Source organism: Eubalaena glacialis, chromosome X (assembly GCF_028564815.1).
Source record: "Eubalaena glacialis isolate mEubGla1 chromosome X, mEubGla1.1.hap2.+ XY, whole genome shotgun sequence".
NCBI lineage: Eukaryota > Metazoa > Chordata > Mammalia > Artiodactyla > Balaenidae > Eubalaena > Eubalaena glacialis.
Genome location: NC_083736.1, coordinates 126,188,201 through 126,212,322, shown reverse-complemented (window position 1 = coordinate 126,212,322; position 24,122 = coordinate 126,188,201). Strand labels below are relative to the sequence as shown.

General features: G+C 38.6%; 1 protein-coding gene across 3 annotated transcripts in view; it reads left to right on the top strand.

Annotated features, from left to right (window-relative positions):
- The window catches only part of ATP11C (ATPase phospholipid transporting 11C), a 164,755-nt gene that overhangs the window by 91,397 nt on the left and 49,236 nt on the right, over positions 1-24,122 (top strand). For 2 of the 3 annotated variants that reach the window (XM_061179541.1, XM_061179540.1), the window contains exons 6-19: positions 3,125-3,253; positions 5,049-5,152; positions 7,298-7,348; positions 8,339-8,403; positions 8,736-8,817; positions 9,740-9,890; positions 10,467-10,664; positions 15,630-15,791; positions 16,475-16,626; positions 17,620-17,691; positions 19,574-19,647; positions 21,329-21,432; positions 21,904-22,085; positions 23,171-23,434. In XM_061179541.1, the coding sequence (XP_061035524.1) occupies positions 3,125-3,253; positions 5,049-5,152; positions 7,298-7,348; positions 8,339-8,403; positions 8,736-8,817; positions 9,740-9,890; positions 10,467-10,664; positions 15,630-15,791; positions 16,475-16,626; positions 17,620-17,691; positions 19,574-19,647; positions 21,329-21,432; positions 21,904-22,085; positions 23,171-23,434 (1,790 nt within the window). Of the gene's footprint in view, positions 1-3,124; positions 3,254-5,048; positions 5,153-7,297; positions 7,349-8,338; positions 8,404-8,735; positions 8,818-9,739; positions 9,891-10,466; positions 10,665-15,629; positions 15,792-16,474; positions 16,627-17,619; positions 17,692-19,573; positions 19,648-21,328; positions 21,433-21,903; positions 22,086-23,170; positions 23,435-24,122 lie in introns of those variants that run through there. The other variant, XM_061179542.1, reaches the window with a different exon arrangement.

The following is a 24,122-nucleotide window of genomic DNA, read 5'->3' as shown; positions in this document are numbered from 1 at the left end:
GGCTTCAGTAGTTGTGGCACGTGGGCTCAGTAGTTGTGGCACACGGGCTTAGTTGCTCCGCAACATGTGGGATCTTCTCGGACCAGGGCTCGAACCCGTGTCCCCTGCATTGGCAGGCGGATTCTTAACCACTGCGCCACCAGGGAAGCCCCAAAATCTGAGTATTTCTGAGGCTGGTCCTATTGACACCTTTATCTTTTGATGATAGGTCATTTTTGTCTTGGTTTTGTGCATCTCATTTTTTTTTTATTGAATTTTGGGCAGTGCATGTAAAAGAATGCTGGAGACCGAGGCAGGTAAACTGTATTTGTGGTCTGTAGTGGGCACACCTGTTCTGTCAGCCAGCCCATCAGTGTTGGGGGTTGAGTCAGTCTGGTAAGGAGTTGGCTGGCTTTGATTTTGCTGTAGCTGTTGATGCTTTCAGTACACCACTGGACTTTAAATGCCTGCAGTGCTGGGCTGCCACAGGGGTTTTCTCAGTGTTCCTGTTCCGTTCTCTGCTTTCAGCAGGTCCTACATTCCTGAGACACAGTGAATGCCTCTCTCTACGCCCTTTCTCCTCCCCCAGTGGTAGATTGCTCTTTCTTGGGGTTCCTGGTGGGAACAGAGTGGTTTCTTGGTTCTCCTGCTCCATCTCAGTATTAGGCAGGTTTTAGGCACCTTTGCCTCAGGGTGGAACTTTCTCAGTACTCTGCTCTCACCTCCACCCCAACCTCCCATGGCAGCTGAACTTTGCCTTTTATCAGTGCTAGGTCCTCAATATGAGGGGGTTTCCTGTCCCATCCCCAGCAGCAGATGGCTTTGCTTCTATCTCCCCGCTAGCAGTAGTTACGTTACCCTGAGACTGTGCCCGGGAGGGTTGCTTGCCTTTCTCTTAGGCACAGATGGCTTTTGCCTCATATGAGAGAAGGGTCCACAGTGGTAGCATATTTTGTGTCTGTTCCTCCACAGCAGTCATTCACAACCTGTATGCCTGTACCAGTGAGGAAGGCTCTTTTAGGCCTCCTGTCCTCATGCTTTCTCATGAGCACTCAGTGGATGCCTATAGAGAAGAACTGATACGTGCTTATGGTCTCCTCTTTTCTCTCAGGCTTGCAGAGATTTGAAACTGTCACGTTGGCCCCTACCAAGCCTTTTACAGTTGGTTGAAAATCTAGTTATTTTCTTCCTAGGCACTTTTATGGCAGTTGTCTCTTCCTCCTGCGCTTCATCAATTGTGAAACAGTTTATTTCTCCTCTCTCTCCTCAGAGGGACTTTTCACCCTTGAAATTCAGTTCATTTGGTTGCCCTGCAACCTCAGCTCTCTGATGAACTCCAAAAAAATATGATTCTATTGATTATCTGGCTTTTTCTAATATTTATGACAAGGGATAGTGATGTTCTCTTGTGGCTTTGTACATGCTAAGTGGAAACAACTCTAGAGTTGATTGTCTAACTGGACCATGTTGTTCCCTTTCTTTAAAAGTCCTTTCCCGGTCTCCCCTTGCCTTCAGGGTGAGGCCTAAACCCCTGACCCTGACCTGTCAGGACTTTTGTGATCTGGCCCCTGTCCATCTTACCAGCCTTAACTTGCACTCCAGGTGCAGGGATCTTTTCATATCTGAGCGAATCATTATCAATGTTGTAGAAGAAATTCTGTTTGTGGTTTTTATTTATCAGTGCCTGAGAATCATGTTCCGTTCTTTAATGAGTGTTTCCTTCTTCTAAGATGCTTTAGGATTTTGTTTGTTATTTTTCTTCTGTGTATTTAAGCATAGATTGTGGCTTTGTGTAAGCAACAGAAGTGTTTGTGTATGTTTGGAAGGAAAGATCCAAGAAAATAAAATATTATTTACAAATTAGTTCCATTGTTGATGCTGTTGCTCTTGGCTACTGATTAAGATTGGCAAAGAAAATAAAGTTGTTCCTGAATAGATCTTGAAATCCTCATCTTCATCTGCCAAATTGTGTGTAGCAATTGGAAGGCAGGTGTGTCATTTGTTAGTTCAGCATTTCACAACCAGTGTGCCAGAGTTGGTGAGCCAGGTATTGTGACTCTCTCCTAAGGTGGGTTGTCTTCTGTCACCAGCAGCCTCCTCCCTTTATCTGGAAGTGCTGTACAAAAGGGTTACTTATCATTTTCTGTGTGTGCCACGACATGGAAAATGTTGGAATGCACTGGGCTGCATAATTTCCTTACATCCTTCTAAAAGAATTTTATGACTATTCATAAGTTGGAAGTAAAGCAGTTGTAGGGTATTAGTAATAATTACAGTTAGCAACTATCAGAGGGTGAATATATGCCAGGCACTTTACGAAACACTTTACCTGTGTCCTCATTTCATACTCCAGCCAATCCTATGAGGTAGTTGCAGTCATCAAAGACACTTAACCTAAGGTCATATAGTTAAGTGGCAGAGCTGGGACATAAAGTCAAGTAGTAAAGATCTGCGTTTTAATCATCATGATTTATTTCCTACATTATTAAATTATGCGCTAGAAATGGTTCGTGGTTTCTTCTCTCATGTTTTTCCTCTACTTGAGCTTTGGGTACTTGCTCATAGCGGATGAATTGTTGGAAAATGACCTATTTGAAAAAAGTTTTTTCCAAATGTTATGGGAAACATAAACACCTCTCTAATTAAGCGAGATTTTCTGAGCACTGAAGAGAGAACTATGACCCAAAAATAATAGCTGTTATCACTTGGAAGGCAAAGCATTTTGAAATATTTATCTATGATGCAGAGTGGGAGTGTGGCTGACCAGTGTTTATGAAGTGCTCAAGTTAAGATGTGTAGATTTTCTTGATTCATTCATGAAATGATAATGGCCATTCTCTTATCAAACACCAATACCAGAAACAACAGAGAGCAAAAGGGTCCCTGGGTGCTGGAATCATTTGTTAGAGATTAAAGTTCAATACTAAGGTAATCTAAAAGCATCCTAAGTCATTGTAACCTTAAAGAGGATTCTGAATGTTGAGTGATATTCTTTCATCACCTTTCACATGGTATAGGATGCTGAGACAGTCTAAGCCCTAGAGGAGGAGAGGTCTTTTGCTACTCTTTTGACTTTAGTTTGAGGTATAATGAATGCTTTGTTTGGAATTAAGAATATTTATATTTATTTTTCTCTCTATGCTAGGTCGGTGATGTAGTAGAAGTACAGGCAGATGAAACCTTTCCCTGTGATCTTATTCTTCTATCATCCTGCACAATTGATGGAACCTGTTACGTTACTACTGCAAGTCTTGATGGGGAATCCAATTGCAAGGTAATGGAGATTAAACCTTGCCTAAACATTTTGAGCTCAGGATAGTTAATCATACAATACTCCATCCCACTGCCCCCTAATCTTTTATCTTATTTTTTCCTGTTTGTGTAAGTTTTGTATTTGAAGACAGCTTTTATATAACTGTCTTTGAACTTCTAAGCAAATACTCAACTTTGGGGGAAAGGGTGGTGTTGGGTGAGGAAATCCACACCCCAAATAAAAGCCACCACATTTTTGATAGCACTGTTTGCATTTCATATTGACATTAACCCATTCAATATTTTATTTAGGCTTTTAAAAATGAGAGTAGTCTTAGGCTGAAACTATATAACTATGAAAATAACTTCACCCTAAGGTACTCTAACCTTACAGTTTGATCTATTTTTATTTTTAAAGTGATGGCTATCTTCTTGAAAAAAATGTTTATTCCTGGCATATAGAAAGTCTAACCTGGAATGGTTTGATTACTTTTTAAAAACACCTTAGGGTATAGTTTGGCAAATATTTGCTTTATTTCAACTAGGAATAATTATAAGTGTGTTAGAGTAAATTTGTTCAAACTGGAGGATAAGTTACGTCCCTGGTACTTTCCGGCACTGTCAGTTCTTGGCTATCATCCAGAGCTCCACAGGGCATGAACATGTATCCTCTATATGCTGCCTTTAAGGAAGAATACTAATGTGCTCACCTCTGTGTGTATCCTTGAGGGCTTTCCTCTGCTTGTTTATTCCATCTGGAGTTGAGGACCAGGACTCAGTATGTGGGAAAGGAACTTAAATGCCTGTTAGATAACTAATTTTTTTCTTCAGGGGCATGGTGATGAACTAGTCCCATTTAAACTATTGAAAAACAAAGTTGTATTTGAGGGAATGTCAAGATAAAAATCGAGAAATCTACCTAAAGATTTCCTAATAGGGGAAAAAGTTGTTTAGAGGCAGAAAACTTTCAAGTGGTTTCATTTTCCAATTAAGTTGATCTGATAAATCAGCTAAAAGTACATAGGTTTTCCAAGTCAGGAGATAGTTTTAAATGTAGCTGAGGCAGATCCGTAATATTCTCCGAAGACTGTGCAGCAGCTTTCCCTTCAGCATAAGTGGTGCAGTCTTTGAATCTGCGTCAGCCCTTCTTTGATGATTTATAAATGGGTTCATTGGAGCCTGCCTTGAGTTCTGGGTCAATCAAGTAAGTACATAATATACATTAGTAGAATATTCTAACTGTCTGACTAAGGCAAGACACATCATCTCCCAGCTCCTTACATAAATTGTAGCCACCCGAAGCATTTTCAAGATCATTAATTTTGCTGTTTGTATAATGGAAACTATTGATGAATTTTTTCTTTCTGTTAGCAAAAATGTTAGCATTCTTATGACCAAAAGGGTTATGTCCAATTCTTATGTGTATGTTAACATCACCATACACTATGGTGAGCAAAATAATAGGTCTCAGTTCTATAAATAGGAGGAAAAAAATGCATTAAATTTTTCATGGGGTTTTCAGTTAATTATATGCATGCTGCAAATGGAATTCTCTCTGCTGTCAGTATCAAGAAAAGCTTTTAGTTTTCTCATTATCTTTGAAATCCCCTTGCAGCAGAGTTATCTTTCTAATTATTTGTAATATATTTTAAGAATAATACCATCAAGTTTATTTAGTTGGAAATGTGCATCAATATTTGTATCATTCTGCCAAAGCCTCTTACTAAAAACATACAGTGTTCATGAAATCAGGTGGGTATACGATTACACTTTTTTTTTTTTGGGCTGTTTTTGCTTTTTCTTCTGCTTTCATCTAGACACATTATGCGGTACGTGACACCATTGAACTGTGTACAGCCGAATCCATTGATACCCTCAGAGCAGCAATTGAATGTGAACAGCCTCAACCTGACCTCTACAAGTAAGAATTACCTGGTTTCATTTTACTGCTGTCTGATGGCTTTGCTTCTCTTTGCCACCAGTATTGCAAAGAAACACCCACCATTTACCAGCCTCCTTGCATTTGTGTTTTTATGAGCTGTTCCTTCCTTCTGGCAGGGAAATGAATCAAATCAGCCTTGTTCGCTACCAGTCTAAGATAAATCATTGTGGGCCCAGGCATCTTACTTGTTTTTCTTTTATTATTGTTATTTGTAGACATGGCCGTCCATCACATTTTAAGATTATGTAATCCCGTAAGGCTGATCTATCAAACTCATGCATTAGCCAGAATTAATTAAAACAAAAATAAACCACTTTATGTGTCATCCAACATTAAAGAGAGAAGGAGATATGGAGCCATGCGATTAGTAGGCACTCTGTCCTTTTTTATGAGGATCATGATGAACTGAGTATTGTATGTAGGCTGTTTCTTGTCCAAAGTAAACAGTTAAGTTGAGGGAGCAGTGAAATGGTGTGATTTCCTCTATTTTGCTACAGTTAGGCTTTCTGGAGTAGATTTACTCATTCACAGTCATTGTGGGTTGTCAAAAAATTTGGCATTTGATTTTTAAGACTGGTTACTTTGGTTGATTAGAGCATGGTGTTAATGAGGATAGAATAATAGGTTTTATCCCCAAGTGGGCCAATTAATTATATTCTATTCCACCTTTACAGATGGCATCCATCACCCATGCCAGCCATCTGGTTAATGAATGCTGTTGGTCATAATAGGGGACCAAATGGCGGGATGTGGCTTACAACAGTGCCCAGTAGTGGAAAAACAAAATATTCATCCTACTACATGAATAATACCCTCCCTCCTTCCCATCATTCCTTCTTTCCTTTTTCCCTTCTTCTTCTGTATCCACCTTGATAGTAGGAACTTAGAATCACAAAGCAAAATAGCTGTTTCCTGCCTTTAGGGAACTCACAGTTTGCAAAGGGGATAAAACAGTAAAGCTAGGCTTACAGTACAGTGAGATAATAAAGGTGAGTAAAAGGCCCATAGAATCACAGAAAAGGGAGTGACTGATTTTGCCTGAGTTAGACAATAATATACATCCTTGCATATTTATAGGGTAACTCCTAAATTTCAGTTACCTTAAATATGAAGGAGATTTTTAGTGAAGGAAGGTTATTCCTAATTTCTCTAGACTAGATTGAGTACCCTTGGTATGTGACTTCAGAATACCTTGTACTTCCACCACCCTAGTGGTCATCACTTATACTGTAATTGCCTGATTGTCTGTTTTAGGGCAAGGAACACATTTTTCTTGCTTATTAGCAAGCATAGTAATGGTGCAATTAATACATGATGAATGAATGAGCAGACCTTCATATTTTGTGTGTTTAGTAATAATCAATTTTTCTGAAAAAATTCTAATGTAAGTTATAAAATACTCATAGCATTCTTGTTAAGGAGGATTTAGAGCTTTTTACCCTATTTTTCAGAAATGTAGATTACCATATGCATAGCCATAGATCTGATCACTTGGTCAGATCAAGCTCAGTATTCAGATCAGCTGCAAGACAGTTTGGAAATTTCCAAGATGGTGATCAAGTGTCCCCTAATGCCGGTGGTTCTCAAACGGTGATCCCAGGCCAGCAGTATCAGCATCACCTGGGAACTTGTTGGAAATACAGATTCACATTCTTACCTGAACCATAAGCTTGGGGATGGGTCCCAGAAATCTGTGGTTTAAGAAGCCCACCAGTAATTCTGATGCATGCTCAAGTGAAAGAACTACTGAACTAATGGTTTTATAAGTTGTTTTAGCACCAGAAACCTTTCTTCACATGAATGTGAAATAGAAACCAATTATTTATATGAAGTATAGATGAGAGGGGTAATGTGTGCATGCACGGTGCCAAGTAGATCTTGAAAATCAATTTAGAATCTTTGTTTACATTCTTATAATCCATAATATTTTTAAAATTAGTTGAAAATGTTACATACCATATTGGTTCAACTTAACTTTTTTTAAAAAGAAAGACAATAGGCTTTCATAGTTCATTGTCTTATCACTTCTTGCATTTTTTGTATTTTGATTCATTCCCATATTTGGGGTAAATAGATTTTATCTAGATATAGAAGACACGTGTGCTATTATGTTCTTTTTTGCAGGTTTGTTGGCCGAATCAGTATCTATAGTAATAGTCTTGAAGCTGTTGCCAGGTTAGTTTATAATTCCTTTAATCTGTCCTTTTGGGGGGAGCTGTGTTTCTCTTTTAAGCCCATTAAAATAGTTGAATACTTTCCTCTATAGAAAGGGATGTAAAGGTGAATAACCCTGGAGTAACTAGCCACTAATGGGTCTTAAGTAGCTGACCTTGTGATTGGTAGCAGCTCAGAGTGTGTGTGTCCTGGGAGGGGGGTGGTGTTGGAAGTGATGCTGAGGGTTTCTAAAATTGTAGAGCTCCAGACACTTTGACCAATAATCCCAAATATGTTCTAAGCACTGTATTTATTGTCCTTGGCTGTGCAGTGCCTGACAATATTGGAAGTACATCTGGAGAACAGTGTGTTAAGGGAGAGTAATTTAGGGACTAGGCAGGAGATAAAATGCTGGGAGAATTAGCTGGACTTAAGTAAAATGAAAGGTTTAATCATTTATAATGTAACAATTCATGGAAAAAGGGGTGTTTTCTTCCCTCTTCTATCATCCAGTTAATTACCTCAACTTTTCCACTTGGCCTTTATAGCCAATACTCAAAAAGAAGTTAAAGAAACACCGGATGCCCAATGATCCCCCAAAAGGCGTGTTTACTCTCTATAAATATGGCAGTGTGTCTTTCCCACCTTGACATTTGCTTTCCCAGCCTTTTACTGTCACCTTTTCTTTCTGTTTCTTGATGTCTGCTGTTCTGTCCCGTTCTTGTCTTGCTGTCTGTGACTCATAATCCTTTTATCTCTGTGCATCTCTTTATCTCTGTGTGTTGCTGGCTACTCCTGTACTGTGTGTGCTTCCATCTGTGCTGTATCCTCAAGTAACTTCAGAGGGAAATATCTTTCAGCTGGTCCTGTGTTAGTAAGCATATGATATAAGTAAACAGATACATTCTGAACCTTTTGGAGATAGATGTATGTTAGGGCAAAATATGTCGCCAAAGTTGATGGTGCTATTTGTTGGGCTGTTTGGATAAGTTGTGTTCATTTTTTGTTTAGGTCTTTGGGACCTGAAAATCTCTTGTTGAAAGGAGCTACACTAAAAAATACCAAGAAGATATATGGTGAACGTTTTTAAGATATACTTACTAGAAATATGTCTTTTAAAGCCTGTGCCTAAATAGTGCAGTTAAAAATTGAACATGGCATTTAATTCCATTTAATCTAAGCCTATTTTTAGGTGTTGGGAATTTATAAGATGGTAAACTAACTTGAAAACTATGACGAACTACGTAGAATTAAAACTATACTATAAATGATATATCAACTGGTGAATAGAAGAGAGTTTAGAATTCCTACTTTTATAGAGTGAAAAAATTGGTAGATCCAACTGGGTGGGGAGTTGGGTTGGCAATCTCATTTGAAACCTAATTTTCATCATATTGTTATTCCTTAGGAGTTGCTGTTTACACTGGAATGGAAACCAAAATGGCATTGAACTACCAAGGGAAATCTCAGAAACGTTCTGCTGTTGAAAAGTTAGTGTACACCACAATTTCTTTAGTTGTTATTGAACTGAAATTGTTACTTCTCAGTAATTCTAAATAACAACCATAAGCAAAAACAACATAAATTGTAGTAGTGCTACCATTTTGAGTACTTTTTGTGTTCCAGAAACTGCTCAGTGATTTGTATGTCTGATTTGGTTTAATCCTCTGAGCAACTCAGAGTAATTCCTGTTAGCCTGTCCACTTTATAGATAGAGAAATAGTCGTAGAGATGATAAGTGATTTACCTAAGCTCACTTAGCTATTCAAGGGCAGGGTTTAGTTGAAATTTATTCTCTTTTGCTGCTGGATAATGGTTTGGGGTCCTCTTGTTGCTATATGTAAGGAGGTTGTACAACACAGATAATAGTCTCCTGGCAGATATTGAAGTGGTACATGACACACACCTTCAAGCCAGTTGCCGCTGGCACGGACCTCACTCTCCTGTTGGCGTGGATATCCAGTATATCAGTGACACCCTCTCCATAGCTCTACTTTCAGACTAAAAGAATCCACACTAAGCTTGAAGATTTCACATTTGCTCCTCTACCCTCTATTCCAAACCTTTAGGATTCAGGGAAATGGAAACAATCTACTCCTTCTATAAGGATGGAGTAGGTAATGGGTGTGTGTGTGGGGGGTGTGTGTGTGTGTGTGTGTGTTCTGTCACTTTATAGGATCCTTACTAAAGGTGTGTTGAGCTAGTCAGCCATTGCACTTTGGGTTGGGGCTAGAGCTGGCTTTTCCATTTTACCACTCAAGAATAATGCGTTAGCAGCATCCATACAGGTCTGTGTTATGATTACACATCGTACACAGGAGAAGCTTTAGAAAACTGAACAGTTTAGTTTATACCTGGTTGATACCTTAAGTAATTAAATGGTTTTTAAATCCATAATATCTTATTTTTCAGATCCATTAATGCCTTCCTGATTGTGTATTTATTTATCTTACTGACCAAAGCTGCAGTATGCACTACTCTAAAGTATGTTTGGCAAAGTACCCCATATAACGATGAACCTTGGTATAACCAAAAGACCCAGAAAGAGCGGGAGACTTTGAAGGTAATTTGTTCTATGCTGAAAACTTTAACCCTAGCACATTGTGACAGAGACACCCTTTATTGAAATGCTGCTCAGATAATGATACCTTTGGTATTTGGGTTTTCTCTTGGTTGTATGGTAGCCCCAAACCATTAACTGTTTAAGAAATGTTAGAATTTTTTGTTTTAACCCTAGGCATCTATCCTTGTTTTTAACTCTTTGGTTAAGAGTTTTAAGCAATTGGGCAAGAAGGTGTGTCATGTTAATATATTATGAGCTTGTGATATATCATGATAGGAACATAATGAGTGCCTACATGAAAACTTTGAGCCTACATTCATATTGGGGGGGTGGGGAGGAGCAGAGAACTTAAGGAAGTGAAAAGTGTTAAGTCAAGGTACATTCACTGAAGAATAGTGACAAAATTCAGGGTGTTGTAAATGTTGTTTTCATGTACTGTGAAAATTTTTACCAATGATATAGTGTCGTTGGGAAGAGCAGTGCTTTCAGCATTGAAATTAAAAGATAGAAAGATTATATTACACTTGCTTGATGGAACTGTGCATATAATCAGCATGAACTATTTCTTTTGTTTAGGTTTTGAAAATGTTTACCGACTTCCTGTCATTTATGGTTCTGTTCAACTTTATCATTCCTGTCTCCATGTATGTCACAGTAGAAATGCAAAAATTCTTGGGCTCCTTCTTCATTTCATGGGATAAGGACTTTTATGATGAAGAAATCAATGAAGGAGCCCTGGTTAACACATCAGACCTTAATGAAGAACTTGGTCAGGTTAGAACTTATTTTTACTTAAGTTAACATAGTGAACTTATTTCTTGTAGTCTGGATTACCAATGTATGTGACCATTTCACATTTGGAAATGTGATTCAACGAAAATTCCTTTATGCAGGCATGTAACGAAGGCAAGCGATGTTTTCATAACTATAGCGTCAATTATTTTGCTGGCATTTTGAAATCAGTGTTTTGAAAGAACACCGATTTATGTATTAAATTTGAATGTTATGGAAATTCTCTTTAGAACTCACCTGGTGGTGTTGCTAGATTATGGGCTATTGCTTTGGAACAGGAAACATGTAGTCTTCATCACCATCTATAATCATTTAGGGATAGACTAGGGGGGCAGTGGAAATAAAGCTATTTTATAAATGCATTTTGTTCCATAAACAAAATTGACCAGAGTTGTCCTATGGACATTTTCTTGGTACATTTCTGATCAGATGGAATATAGACCTAGAAAGCAGAGTTGTTTATTCCAGTGCAAGAATTTAAATGAAGGGAAAATGTGAGGGCATGCACTCCTCTAAATGCTTTTTGCTTCATATACCAAGGTAATCCAGGCTTTGACCTCGCTGCTAACCCAGGTTGTTTTCAAATGCAGTGCAGTCTAGCTGTAATTCTTCAAGTGATGACTTCTTTGGTGCTTTTCTTATCAGTATTGAGAAAAGTTTTTCCCTTTGTCTGAATTTACTGTGTGTCATGTAATGATCTTCACAAGCTGAGGGGATTTTTTTGGCTTGCATTTAATTCTCTTGATATTTAGAATGTCAAGACTGTGGAAATATCATTTCTGTGACTGGGAGATGCAAATTCAGTTAATGGAACTGTATGGCTGGAATAGGGCCTCACACTCGTTTTGAATGGTGACGATTTGCGCCTGTGCCTGAAAACTCTCCTCCTGAATTCAGTCCCCCTCCACCCCCACTCTGTATTTCTGTTCTTTACGCAGCCTTTGACTAAACCAGAGTACCCTCTTGACAACTACAGTCACAAGGGTGAAAGGACTCTCCAGATATCATTATGTTGAAACCTGACTCTAGGACTCCAGGACCCCAGACTGTGGCGTCTGCATTCCACAGAGATACTGAGTCACTAAGGATAGAATAAGCAATGAATGAACGAATGCTTTTCCCTTAGATATTATTCCCAGAAGTTTCTCTTGTAGGTCACTTCAGCTGCCACAGCTGACCTTAGCCTTTTTAAACCAGAAGTTTTCATCCAGGGAAAGCTGAGTAGAACTACTCTAGTCCCAACAAAAGGTACCAATCTGCAGCTTTTTTACATGGGAAAAAAAAATGAGTTATAAGCCACCTCTGGTGAACTTATCCCTGACAGCTGATTTAGTTGACTAGATCTGCCTATTCTAAATCCAGTGCCCGGCTATATGGATTAAGCTACCCAAGGGTGAACATGGCTAGTCCCAGGCTACTGCAAATAGAACAGCCATCATTCCACATGTGGCACCTAATTCTCACCAGAGACAGGCAGGATATCCAGGCCAGATCTCCACCTCAGCAGATTCCATCTTACCTATGGGAACGTAGTCTTGTTCCTATCATCTAGACTTATTCACACTGCAGAACATAAAGTAGAGCTTTGGGTAATGATGTAGTCAGTTTGATCAGTGAAAATAAACTACAGTTTTCATTTCAGCCACCACTTCTTTTCCCCGCCAAAACCTGCTTTTCTGGATGTGACTGTCATTTAGTCAGTTATAAGGTAATAACCAGACCACCACTTCAGTTTGTACAGTGTAAAAACAATTTGCCATCATGATCAGCTTACATGTGTAGAAACTACCTAAATGAAAATGCAAAGAAGTCTTGAAATGGTTTCTTAGGACATTTAGCATTTCATGGACCAGTATACACGAAATTAAGTGTAACCAGTTTCCTCCTTGATGAGTCATAATTTAAAATCTATAGGGCTTTTATGTTACTTAAAAGCAGTGTCAGTTAGTTTCCATCAATACCATTGCAAACACTTGCTTAACCTCTTCCAAAGTGACCCACATTTGTATTAAAAAAAAAAATAGGAAGATATGTTTAGGACAGTGTTGGTCTTTGACTTGAGAAACAAAAAGAAGTAGACTGCTCAGTTCAATTGGAAAAGAATGGGGTCTTTTATGATCAGACATCAGTCCTTTAGACAGCCAAATGGTTTCAACTTTGAAAAAATGGTGGGGATAGCCTCCTCCTTCATATCCCCTCCCAGTCTCGCAGCTATGCCCAGTGGTGTGTCAGAGTGTATACTGTGATTCCAGTAATTCAATCCAGTGGTTATGTATTAAACTTCTGTGTTATCTAAGACATGTTCTTGGTACTGGGGTTACTATTACGAAGTAAGCGAGAAACCCTTGAGTTGTTCAACATCTAGTTGGGGAAACACACATATCGTACCCTAACTATAGCAATGTGACGATAATCAGAAAAATCAGGGAATGTGAAATGATGGAGAGTCTAGTACTGTGTGATTTTGGTCAAGTCAACAGCAATGACAATCTACATCTATATAACACTTACAAACATATTTAGTAATCTTTACAGCCTTGTGCAGCAGGTTTGATTATTTAAGGCTAATATTTAATGTTCAGAGAGATGAGGAGATTTTTCCAAGGTCACAAATTTAGTAGGTGGTGGAGCCACAACTCCAGTCCAAGTTCTTCACTAGGTTAAACAATATGAAATTTTTTGACCAATTTTGACCTATAAATTAGGTGATTTCATGTGTTCAACCTTTATTTTAGGGCTCTTTCTATTCTGAACAGCTATCTCACTTTAGGCTTTCTATCCATAAATTGACGGCTTTGAGCTTGCTGATAGAGAAGGGCCTTTCCTGCAACTGGCTCAAACCTACCACTAAAGAGGAAGAGGCTGTTGAGAGTCAGAGGCAAGCAGTAGCCTCTCACTCGTTGGCCCACACCCTCCTTTAAATATGAGAATACTTTTTAATAATAGCCAATCCTCTCCTCCCCTTGTTCTGAGTGTGGGGCATATATTAGATCAGTGGTTCTCAAAGCATGATCTCAGGACCAGCATTACCTGGGAACTTATTAGAAGTGCACATTATCTAGCCCCACCCCAGAGCTACTGAATGAGAAACTCTGGGGATAAAGCCCAGCGATCTGAGTTTTAACAAGCACCCTGCAAGTGAGTGTGATGCAGACTACAGTTTGATAATTACTCTATCAGGGTATAGTTTGTTGGCCTATACCTGTGAGATTAATTGTACACAGATCCATAGTGCACAAACTGTTATATATAGGCAAACACTTTATTTAAATACACTTTATTTTTATTTATTTATTTTTGGCTGCGTTGGGTCTTCGTTGCTGCACGCAGGCTTTCTCTAGTTGTGGCAAGCAGGGGCTACTCCTCGTTGCGGTGTGCGGGCTTCTCACTGTGGTGGCTTCTCTTGTTGTGGAGCACGGGCTCTAGGCACGCAGGCTTCAGTAGTTGTGGCATGTGGGCTCAGTAGTTGTGGCTCTCAGGCTCTAGGCGCGCAGGCTCAGTAGTTGAGACGCACGGGCTTAGTTGCTCCGCGGCATGTGGGATCTTCCCGGACCAGGGATCGAATCCGTGTTCCCCGCTTCGGCAGGCGGATTCTCAACCACTGCGCCACCAGGGAAGTCCCTGCACTTTATTTTTTAAAGCTATTACCTTTGTCATCTATAAAAGATTTCAAAATGGGTTAATGCTCATCCAAGTGCAGGAGCTGCAACAACACAGGACAACCTTCGGGGGGAAAATGAAGGTTAATAATTTTGATCAGAAAAAAAGCCCCAAAGAATTTCATTTTAACTGGAAAAATCTAAATGATACAGGAATAATACCACTTGGATTAATTTAAAGAGAGAATTCAAACTTGGCTGGCTAACAGGAAAAAAAAGAGAAGATTGGAATGCTATATTTGTGCCAGTGCTGCTACCGTGAAATGCTTTGAAAAATAATTAGAAAGCAACTACTGCTGCAGTTCATCTCTTTCTCCCTTACATAATAAAAACCTTAATCTTGTACTTATGCTTGTTCCTGTCAGCCCATAATTTTAACTATTTAAGTATAAATTGCCAAAAAGGAGGATAAAATTGTGGGTTTCCAAAAGCCAGATGTTATAAATAGAAGAGATAAAAACTGGGATAAAATGAAAATGCTCAAAATGGCTTATTTTACATGGGAAATTTATTTCATAACCTATTTTTTCCATTATTTATGAAAGTATGCTTATACTTTAACCTATCATTATAAACTCTGCTCCTTTTTTTTAATTTGGAAATTTTTTGGAGGAGTATCTGAAAATATACATAGTATGTGGAAAGAAATTTCATTTATATTTTTGATCATCATTGACTTACTGTGTCTAATTAAGTAACATTATTTCCCCATCTGTCTATATTCTGTAACTCTTATATACATTCTATGACACAATGCATTTTACTTCAATCCAGTATATTTATAGAAAATATTACTTTTCAAAGAAAAAGTTTTGTTACATCCCAGTTAGTTTAAGTTCCTATCCAGTATGTTTTCTCTGTGTGTGTGTGTGTGCGCGTGCGTGCGCACGCACGCGTGTGTCAGTATGTCAGAGAGAGAGAGAAATAATGGTCAGTAAATTGTTTCCCACTTGGAAAATTGACTTTTCTTATGTTAACTTCTTTATATCAAAACAGGTCAGTGTTAAATTGAAGGGGTCTTAGTTTGATAAAATAGCCACATTTTTCCTGCCTATTAATCTCCTACATTTGAGTAAGTCTACCTTAGACATGTGATACTATTTCAGTATCTTTAAAAATACTTCTTCATTTCTCATTCATTTGATAATATTGCTTCTGTAATTACCTGACATTTGACAAGTTTTTAGAAAAGGTGATTTCTATGGATATGAAAATATCCTTAGTTATGCCTTATAGAAAATTAATCACATTGAAGAAAGAATGCATATGTTTGTGTTCTTGTTTTTAGGTGGATTATGTATTTACTGATAAGACTGGAACACTCACTGAAAATAGCATGGAATTCATTGAATGCTGCATAGATGGGCATAAGTATAAAGGTGTAACTCAGGAGGCTGATGGACACTCTCAAACTGATGGACCCTTACCGTATTTTGACAAAGCAGATAAGGTGGCATTTTCTGCGTTACCATTTTACCTTGAGAAATCAATTTATATAGGCATGTGTTCGCATAGTAGACATTAAGGATTTGGGCACGTGACATAGACTTTTGAATAACCGTTGGTTTGTCCTTTCAGCTTCACCTTTCTTATTTTATGGACAACTCCGGAATTTGTAAACAAGTAGAATTTATAAGAAGAGAGCATTATGAAAAATGGCATTTGGGTAAAACTTTCACTTGACTGTGTGATCATAATTTTTGGTGCTTTATCTTTAAAAATATGAGCTGCTCCAAGAATGATGTCTATTAAAATCATTCACATCCCAGCAGTGTCTAGGCATGAAATGAACCAGAGTCTCCCTGCACCTGAGCTATTGCCAGATTGTGAATTAGAATTGAACGAACTCTTTTAGGCCATGGAGATGTCGCTGCTTTGGTATTAGGTGGCACTACAGTAACTTGAATGAGTTAACATAGCCCCTAGGGTGTGTTAGCTGAGAACCAGGCATGTTGGTAGGGACTAGGAGAATATATAGTTCATTTGAGTATTATGAATTTATAAATTTTTGCTACTCAGTTTGCTGGAGGTTATAACATTCTCCCACATTAATAACTTTTCTCTGTTCATTGACTAGTTACCAAGTGTTCACAGTGAAACTAATATAATCATTTTTCTGTTACTGTTCAATAGAATCGAGAAGAGCTCTTTCTGCGTGCCTTGTGTTTATGTCATACTGTAGAAATTAAAACAAATGATGCTGTTGATGGAGTTACAGAATCAGCTGAATTAACCTATATGTCCTCTTCACCAGATGAAATAGCTTTGGTCAAAGGAGCTAAAAGGTAAGCACGTACGTTACGCTAGTTGAATAATTTCGAGAGGTACAGTTCTGCCTATAGTTAACAATATGGTATTTTCACTTCAAAATTTGTTAAGAGAGTAGATCTCATATGTTAAATGTTCTTACCACAAACAACAAAAAAGCAAAGGGGACACAAAGAACGTGAGAAATGTTGGGATATGTCTCTACCTTGATTGTGGTGATGGTATCACAGACGTATTCATGTGTCCAAACTCATCAAATTGCACACATTAGGTATTTGCAGTTCTCTATCAGTTATACCTCAGTAATGCTGTTTTAAAACCCAGAAATAAGTTGTAGAAAAATACATTAACATTTTTGAAGAGTAAAGAAAATTAAACAGTTCTTGTACTTCTCCTGAGAAAGCGAAATCACAGGAGGACAGGAGTTATTTTGTTCCTTCTCTTATTTGCTTCAATCACCTTATCTTATAAGTATCCTTATTCTTTAATAAGGAGCCAAGCTACTTTATCTGAAAGTTTGAAAAAAATTCCCAAGCCTAACCAGTTAAGACCAAAAAGAAAATAGCAATGCATAGATGTAACTTGCATTACTATTTATGCATTCCAGCCAGAAGTCCAAATATTCATATTATAGTTTGCAAATCCTATAATAATGGCCACTTTTTGTACAACACATGTTTTTGCTGAAGTGCTCCCAGCAATTTTGATATCATTCGGTAACTGAAAGTCCTGTTTTATCCATGAAGCCCAAGCTAATTAAGTGGATAAAACTCACCCCTTGTGTTAGCTACGGAACTGGAATTACAAATTGCCTCTTTCTTGGTTACGATTTGTGACTGGGCATTGACTTGCTCTGTGTTAACATCTCAGTGAGTAAAAGGAAGTACAGTTATAGATTGAGATCTTACGAAAGAGAAGAAAACAATAAACAAGTATGAATAATGCCAGCGCAAGAGGAAATTAATTATTCTTTAAAGATACACAAAGGTCTTTTTTATTGTGTTTCGCAGGTATGGGTTCACGTTTGTAGGCATGCGGAATGGTCATATGAGAGTAGAGAACCAAAGAAAAGAAATAGAAGAGTAAGTAGCACTGTATGTTTGATGATTGTCACTTCTTAACTCCACAGTCCACCTTAGATGGATTTAGGAAGGGCAGCAAAGGGGACTGATCGCATCTATAAATGTAGGACTCTGCTCTCCCAGTTCAGAGCTTTATGTAAATGTAGTTGGAGTAGGAGAAGACATTTTTCATAGAATGGCAGAAACTAGCATTTGAGGTGTAAATGATTCCAATTTTGTTCACATAAGGGTCTAGTAGCCTGAATGAGCGTCTGCCTGGACTTTTCTGAATTTTAGATGCCATTTCAGGTCTCCAACACATGCTGCAAGAAAACTCAGTGAACATGCATGAAACCTTCTGCTGTCCAGAACCCAACCAATCATTCTGGGATTGCAAGCCCTGCCAGACATGGCAGCTTTGGAGTCAGAAGCTTTCTCTTGTTCTAGATGCTTGGGTGTGAGCCTCAGGGCAAGTACTCTGATGCAGCTGTAGCTCCACATTTCTTTTTTTTTTTTTTTCCCACTACAGAGACCCCAACAAACAAAACCACCTTGGCTTAATAGCGGATTTTAATTAGCCCCTGTGATTAATTTGAATTCTTTATAAGAACTGGGTATGTAATTATCTGACTTCCATTCTGACCCCTAGCATTTCGTGAGACCCATCACAGAAACATGTAACACATGTAGATGTGCTTAGGGAATATGCCCCTTTGGGAAGGAGTGTTCAAGAGCCAGAGGAACCAGAAGAAGGCTCTTTGGCCTGACTGCCAGGAGCCCCAGGTCATTGTCAAAGTCCAGATTCTAGCCGGTTCACAACAGTGGCCCCATCTGGCCAACAACAAATGAGATACTGTGCTACAAGTAGATGTCTTATACATACACATCCCAAAACCAATGACCTGCTCACTCCCATCAAAGAGAAGCTTTCTAGTAAATACTTGTATACAAGTTATTTATTTTCAAGAAATTATTTCCTCACATTTTTTCTGATAAGTCTTAGAAACTTTCTTCTTCTTCATCCTTTCATCTGGTGAGTAGCTTAGCCATTTACACACAAATCTGATCATGTCAATCCACTGTTTATACCCTTCAGTGGATTCCTATTGCCCTTAGGATGAAATCCCAAATCTCTGAAATGGCCCACAATGTTCTCAGGTCCCAGCCCCTGCCTACCTCTCTTGCTACTCCCCTATCAACTAGATCTCAAGCCTTACGTGAACTACTGTAAGTCCCCCCATGGGCCACGTGCTCTCATGTTGCTGTGCCTTTGCACGTGCTCTTCTCTATACTCAGAGTGCCATGATATCCTTTCTTCATGGTGTCACTCCTGCAAAACACAGCTCAGGCACCACCTCTTCCAGGAAGCCTTCCTTCAGATGCCTTCCGTCTGTGCTCCCACATCTCCCCTGTGTGTTCCTTTGTTACAGTATTTGGAAGACTAGGGGGTAGTCATCTCATTACCCTCTGTCTCCCTTATCATTTGGTAAGCGCCTTAAGGGAAGATGTGTGTCTATTCTTCAGCGTCAATCACTGTGCGTGACACATAGTAGGCACTCCATAGATGATTAAAATACTTGGCAGGGTGAGACTATTTCTAGACCCTCTCTAGATATAGCTTCGCAGGACAGCTCTTTGTTCCTCATTCCTATGCAGTCAGTCTCTCCTTACTATTTTAAGTTATATAATGAGAAGATATAGGTAACCCTTAACCAACACTGGTATCCTCTGACAGCATGTTCTAAGCGCAGAGAAATTCCAAAGACACAATGGAAAGCACCCATTGTGCCCACAACTAACAACCCTTATCCAAAGAGGAGAGCTCTGTTAACTTAAGATGTTTCTGTTGTGTTTTATCTTGGTCTAGATATTTCACTTTTCTCTTTTTTTTTTTCTATTAAAGGTATGAACTTCTTCACACCTTAAACTTCGATTCTGTCCGCCGTCGTATGAGTGTAGTTGTGAAGACTCCATCAGGTATGCATTTTTAAAACTTGACTTTTTCTTTTTCCATTTGTAGATTTGTATGTTGATCAACTACTTCAAGAGAGAAAAGCATTTCACGTAGTAGTGTATGATTACCGAAAGTCGTGCAAAGCTTTTGTATACGCCTTAATGTATTTATATAAGCACATGTTCAGTTTGTCAAATTGTCAGTGGCAGAACCCCTGGTATGACAATATATGCATTTTCTTGGAAAGTGAACTCTACCCCTCAGTCTTGGATGTCCAAACAGGAACTGAAAGGGTGTCTTTTTCACAGTTCAGGGTACTAACCAATCACCACCAATGTCTACCTGCAGCAGCCCACTACAACTGGATGGTTTGAGATTACTAGCAGTAGAATCTATGAGTGTAGAGAGTTGCTGGTTATCCCTCTCTGACCTTCCTAATTCCCCACTGCTTTACACTTCCTGGAAGCAGGTAAGCTAGAGATGACTAAGGGCCTGACTGCTGGGAAAGGGCATGTGATTTTACTCTAGCACCCTGGGCTGTTTGTTTACCACAGTAAAGAAGCTTGCCCTTTGCAGGGGAAACAGTACCATCATTTCAGGGTTCCCCCATGTTCTTGGGAGGAGCCATGGTGACTGGGATGCCTTCTGCTCAGATTCAGCAAGACCCATGGGTAGCATTCCTGCTTCGTTTGTGGGCTCTCATATTCCTCTGTGTGTGTGTGTGTGTGTGTCTGTGTCTGTGTCTGTCTGTCTGTCTGTCTCCAGGTGGTTTTCCAAAATATCCTTGATTTATTTCCTAGTAATTTACTTTTTAGTATTAAATCTGTTGAAAATGTCTTAATATGAGAATGGGAAGATTTAGACCTACCCTTCAGGGAATATATCCTACCTTATTCATACTTTGTGCTGTGACTGCAAAGTCACAATGCTGATTTCATTATATGTAAATGTGGAATTTGTTTTATGACTTTTAAATACATTGTGGCTATGTGAGAGAAAATTTTTTAAAAAACACCTAACATTTGGAATACTTGCTGTTCTTACCTGTACACATGCACGCCCACGTTTTACTGCAGATGGTAAGATGTCTGAGGAAGTGCTCTGTCAAGGGCCTTGACCTCAGAGCTACCCTTTTTTAACTTTTTGAACTTAGCACTTTGCCTTGTAAGGTCAGAGTGTCCTTCTTAATGGTGCTGTCTACTTTCCTGGGTGCATGGACTGGTATAAAGCTGTAGTTGTACTAGCATTCTACAGTTTCCGGTGAAAACCTTCAAGCTACTGTTTTAAAAGCTAATGTGTATAGTCTTTCAAAATGATTTTATCTAGTTTGAGCTTGAGTTTGGTCCTTGACATCTGTAGATGCCACATGTGAACTTTAGACCATGGTTGACAACATCCTCAAAGAGAATTCAGATGCAGCTCCTTGACACAAGCACCGTCTTCTGTGATTCACTTGAAGGAAGTTTCTTTTAACAGAGGTGCATGTTGTAAACTCTGGGATATTAGTTATGTCCGTATTGGTCCCAAGAGGTGGCGAATGTTGTCCTGACAGAGTAAAGGTCAAGATGTCTGCTTCCATTTGGATGAACATTCCAAGGCAGGCTCAGGATACACAGCTGCTGGGTGGGAGAGGCCACCTTAATAGTTATCTATTATTAAAATCCCAATTCTAAGTAAGTCAAGTACTCTGATTCTTTATTTTAGGAGACATACTTCTCTTTTGTAAAGGAGCCGACTCAGCAGTTTTCCCCAGGGTGCAAAATCATGAAATTGAGTTAACTAAAGTCCATGTGGAACGTAATGCAATGGTGAGCCTACACCCCCTCCCCCCAGTAGTCATAGAGAAATGCTAGAGATGACTATGTCTATGGATTGCTATTTAAAGGACTGTTTAAATGAATTTTACCTTATTTTTATGGTCTATTTTTATATTTGGGGATTTTGTAATATTATTTTCCTTATTTTAATATAAAACATCCTGGAGCAAGTTTCTGTTCAGAATTTGCACCCTTTGAAGACTTTTCAAGAATCTTTGTTTTGTGTTCTGCTTTTTTTTTTTTTTTTAACCCCAAGAGCTATTATTTTGTTATTCCGAACCTAATTGAATGTTAACCCAATGCAATCTGTTTTTTCTCTTTTTTTCCCCTTTTTTAACTAAAAAGGAAATTAGTCAGAATTTCTGTTTTGTATGGTAAAGCAAGAGTATTTAAAGAGTGTGTTTTGTTTGTTTGTTTTTATTCATTATTTGGATAACTAGAGATCTCCTACCTTGCTTCTAGGATGGGTATCGGACACTTTGCGTAGCCTTCAAAGAAATTGCTCCAGATGATTATGAAAGAATTAACAGACAGCTCATAGAGGCAAAAATGGCCTTACAAGACAGAGAAGAAAAAATGGAAAAGGTTTTTGATGAGATTGAGACAAACATGAATTTAATAGGAGCCACTGCAGTGGAAGACAAGTAACTAGAAAATGATATTCTTGTTATTTTAATGACCAGTCATTTAGGGTGGTATCTGTCCAGATTGGTAATTCATTCTCACGTTTTGAAATCTTTGATTCAGCTTTGTCTGTACATCAGATTTTGAACTGTTTGTGGGAATAATTTTTAAGTTAAATATTTGTGATTTAGAAGAATGAATCTGTCATCTCTAAGGTCTTTTGAGTACTTACTAAGCCATCCCTTCATTTATGCAGGTATTTATGAAGTAGTCTTACTATGCGTGGGAAGCTTTGTGCTAGAGACACCATTTGAGTTGGTGCTTGGTAGAATGGGTACAATTTTGAAAGACAGATGAGCAGAAGGGAAATTCAAGGTTGAGCAAACAACATGAGAGCTCATTCTAACCTGGTTTAACAGACTAGAGCATATTTTTGCATACTTTAAAATAATTTGCTCTAACCATACAGGCTGAGCTCTGCCGGGCATGATTATAGGGCTCCAGAATTGATATGCTTGAAAAAATAAGTTTTAGATTCTATTTTAGGAGTTTTCTAGAAGCTATGAATGCAAATTGTGAGGCTTAACCCAAACATGAAGTTATAAACATATATTCATTGGAAGGTATTAAAGTTCTAATAGAATTCATTTAGTCTAATTTCATTGTTATTCTCTGACCAAAAGGAATGCAAAGTATCACTCTTCTTCTACCCTTGCCTTTCAGAATAATGCTTAAAATCTCCTTCAGAATGGTTGGCTTTCTTAAACTTCCCGCTCCTCAGGAATGGGGATTCGCTAACTTCCTTCAGTATCTCATTAGACTGTGTCTGGCCCTTTCTGTTTTGAACCATGTTAAGTATTTGTATAGTGAGATAGAAAACATAAACTTTCCAAACCTCATTGTTTGAAATGTACTTTAATAAGTAAAACTATGCCAGAAAGAGTATGCTCAGAAATGGTAGAGGATATATAAGAAAAACAACTGTTAAAACATGTCAGGACTCCAGAATTGCTATGAATTATAAGGATATTCTCTTTAACAAGCCTTCTTGTAGAATCTGTGTCAGGAATTTTCAAAGATAACAAGGTTTCCTTTGTGTTTCCAGGCTACAAGATCAAGCCGCTGAGACCATTGAAGCCCTGCACGCAGCAGGTCTGAAAGTCTGGGTGCTTACTGGGGACAAGATGGAGACAGCCAAATCTACCTGCTATGCCTGCCGCCTTTTCCAAACCAGCACCGAGCTCTTGGAACTGACCACCAAAACCATCCAAGAAAGCGAACGGAAAGAAGATCGATTACATGAGTTGTTGATTGAATATCGTAAAAAGTTGCTGCATGAATTTCCTAAAAGTACTAGAAGCCTTAAAAAGTAAGAAAGTACATCAATTTGTTATATTTAGACATTGGTACAGATGTAAATCACAGCTGCTTATGCAGAAGGCTCCGTTTTCTGTAATTTATCAGTCTTTCTTTGCAGGTGCTTTAGCCTTGTAAGTTAGAACCTTTCCTGAGGACTTGGCTAATGGCCCATTTGAGATTATTTGGCACTTTCCACCTCTTCTTTCATTTAAAAGAAAACCCTGCCCTTCTCAAGCTTTAGAAAAGTGGTTCATTTTCTAAATACTTAGGGTCTGGGTACTTATCATTGATACTCTGTCCTGGTCCATGTTAAGAAAAAATATTCCTTTTCATGGTCTCTTAAATTGAATGTAATAAAATCAGTCTCTAAAACAGTTTCCATGCAGGTCGAGGTCCTGGAGCCATTTTCTCTGTGAATTTTCATGCCCCAGTGCTCCAAAGGAGACCAAATACTTGATAGCATGGCCACTCGACTGCTTTCAACAAGCTGCTTAGGAAGAACCTGTAGAATCTAAGGTTCTCAAGGAAAGCCACTGATCCACAATAATTCAATACCCAGAGTTACATTTTCCTATACTTGACATTGACCAAGGCCTAGCTTTGTCTAAACCAATTACTGGAATTTACCTTGGCCGTAAGCAAATCAATTTCCTCTTCTGGAATGCCACAGGATGTGTCTGCAGTAAATCCAAAGACCC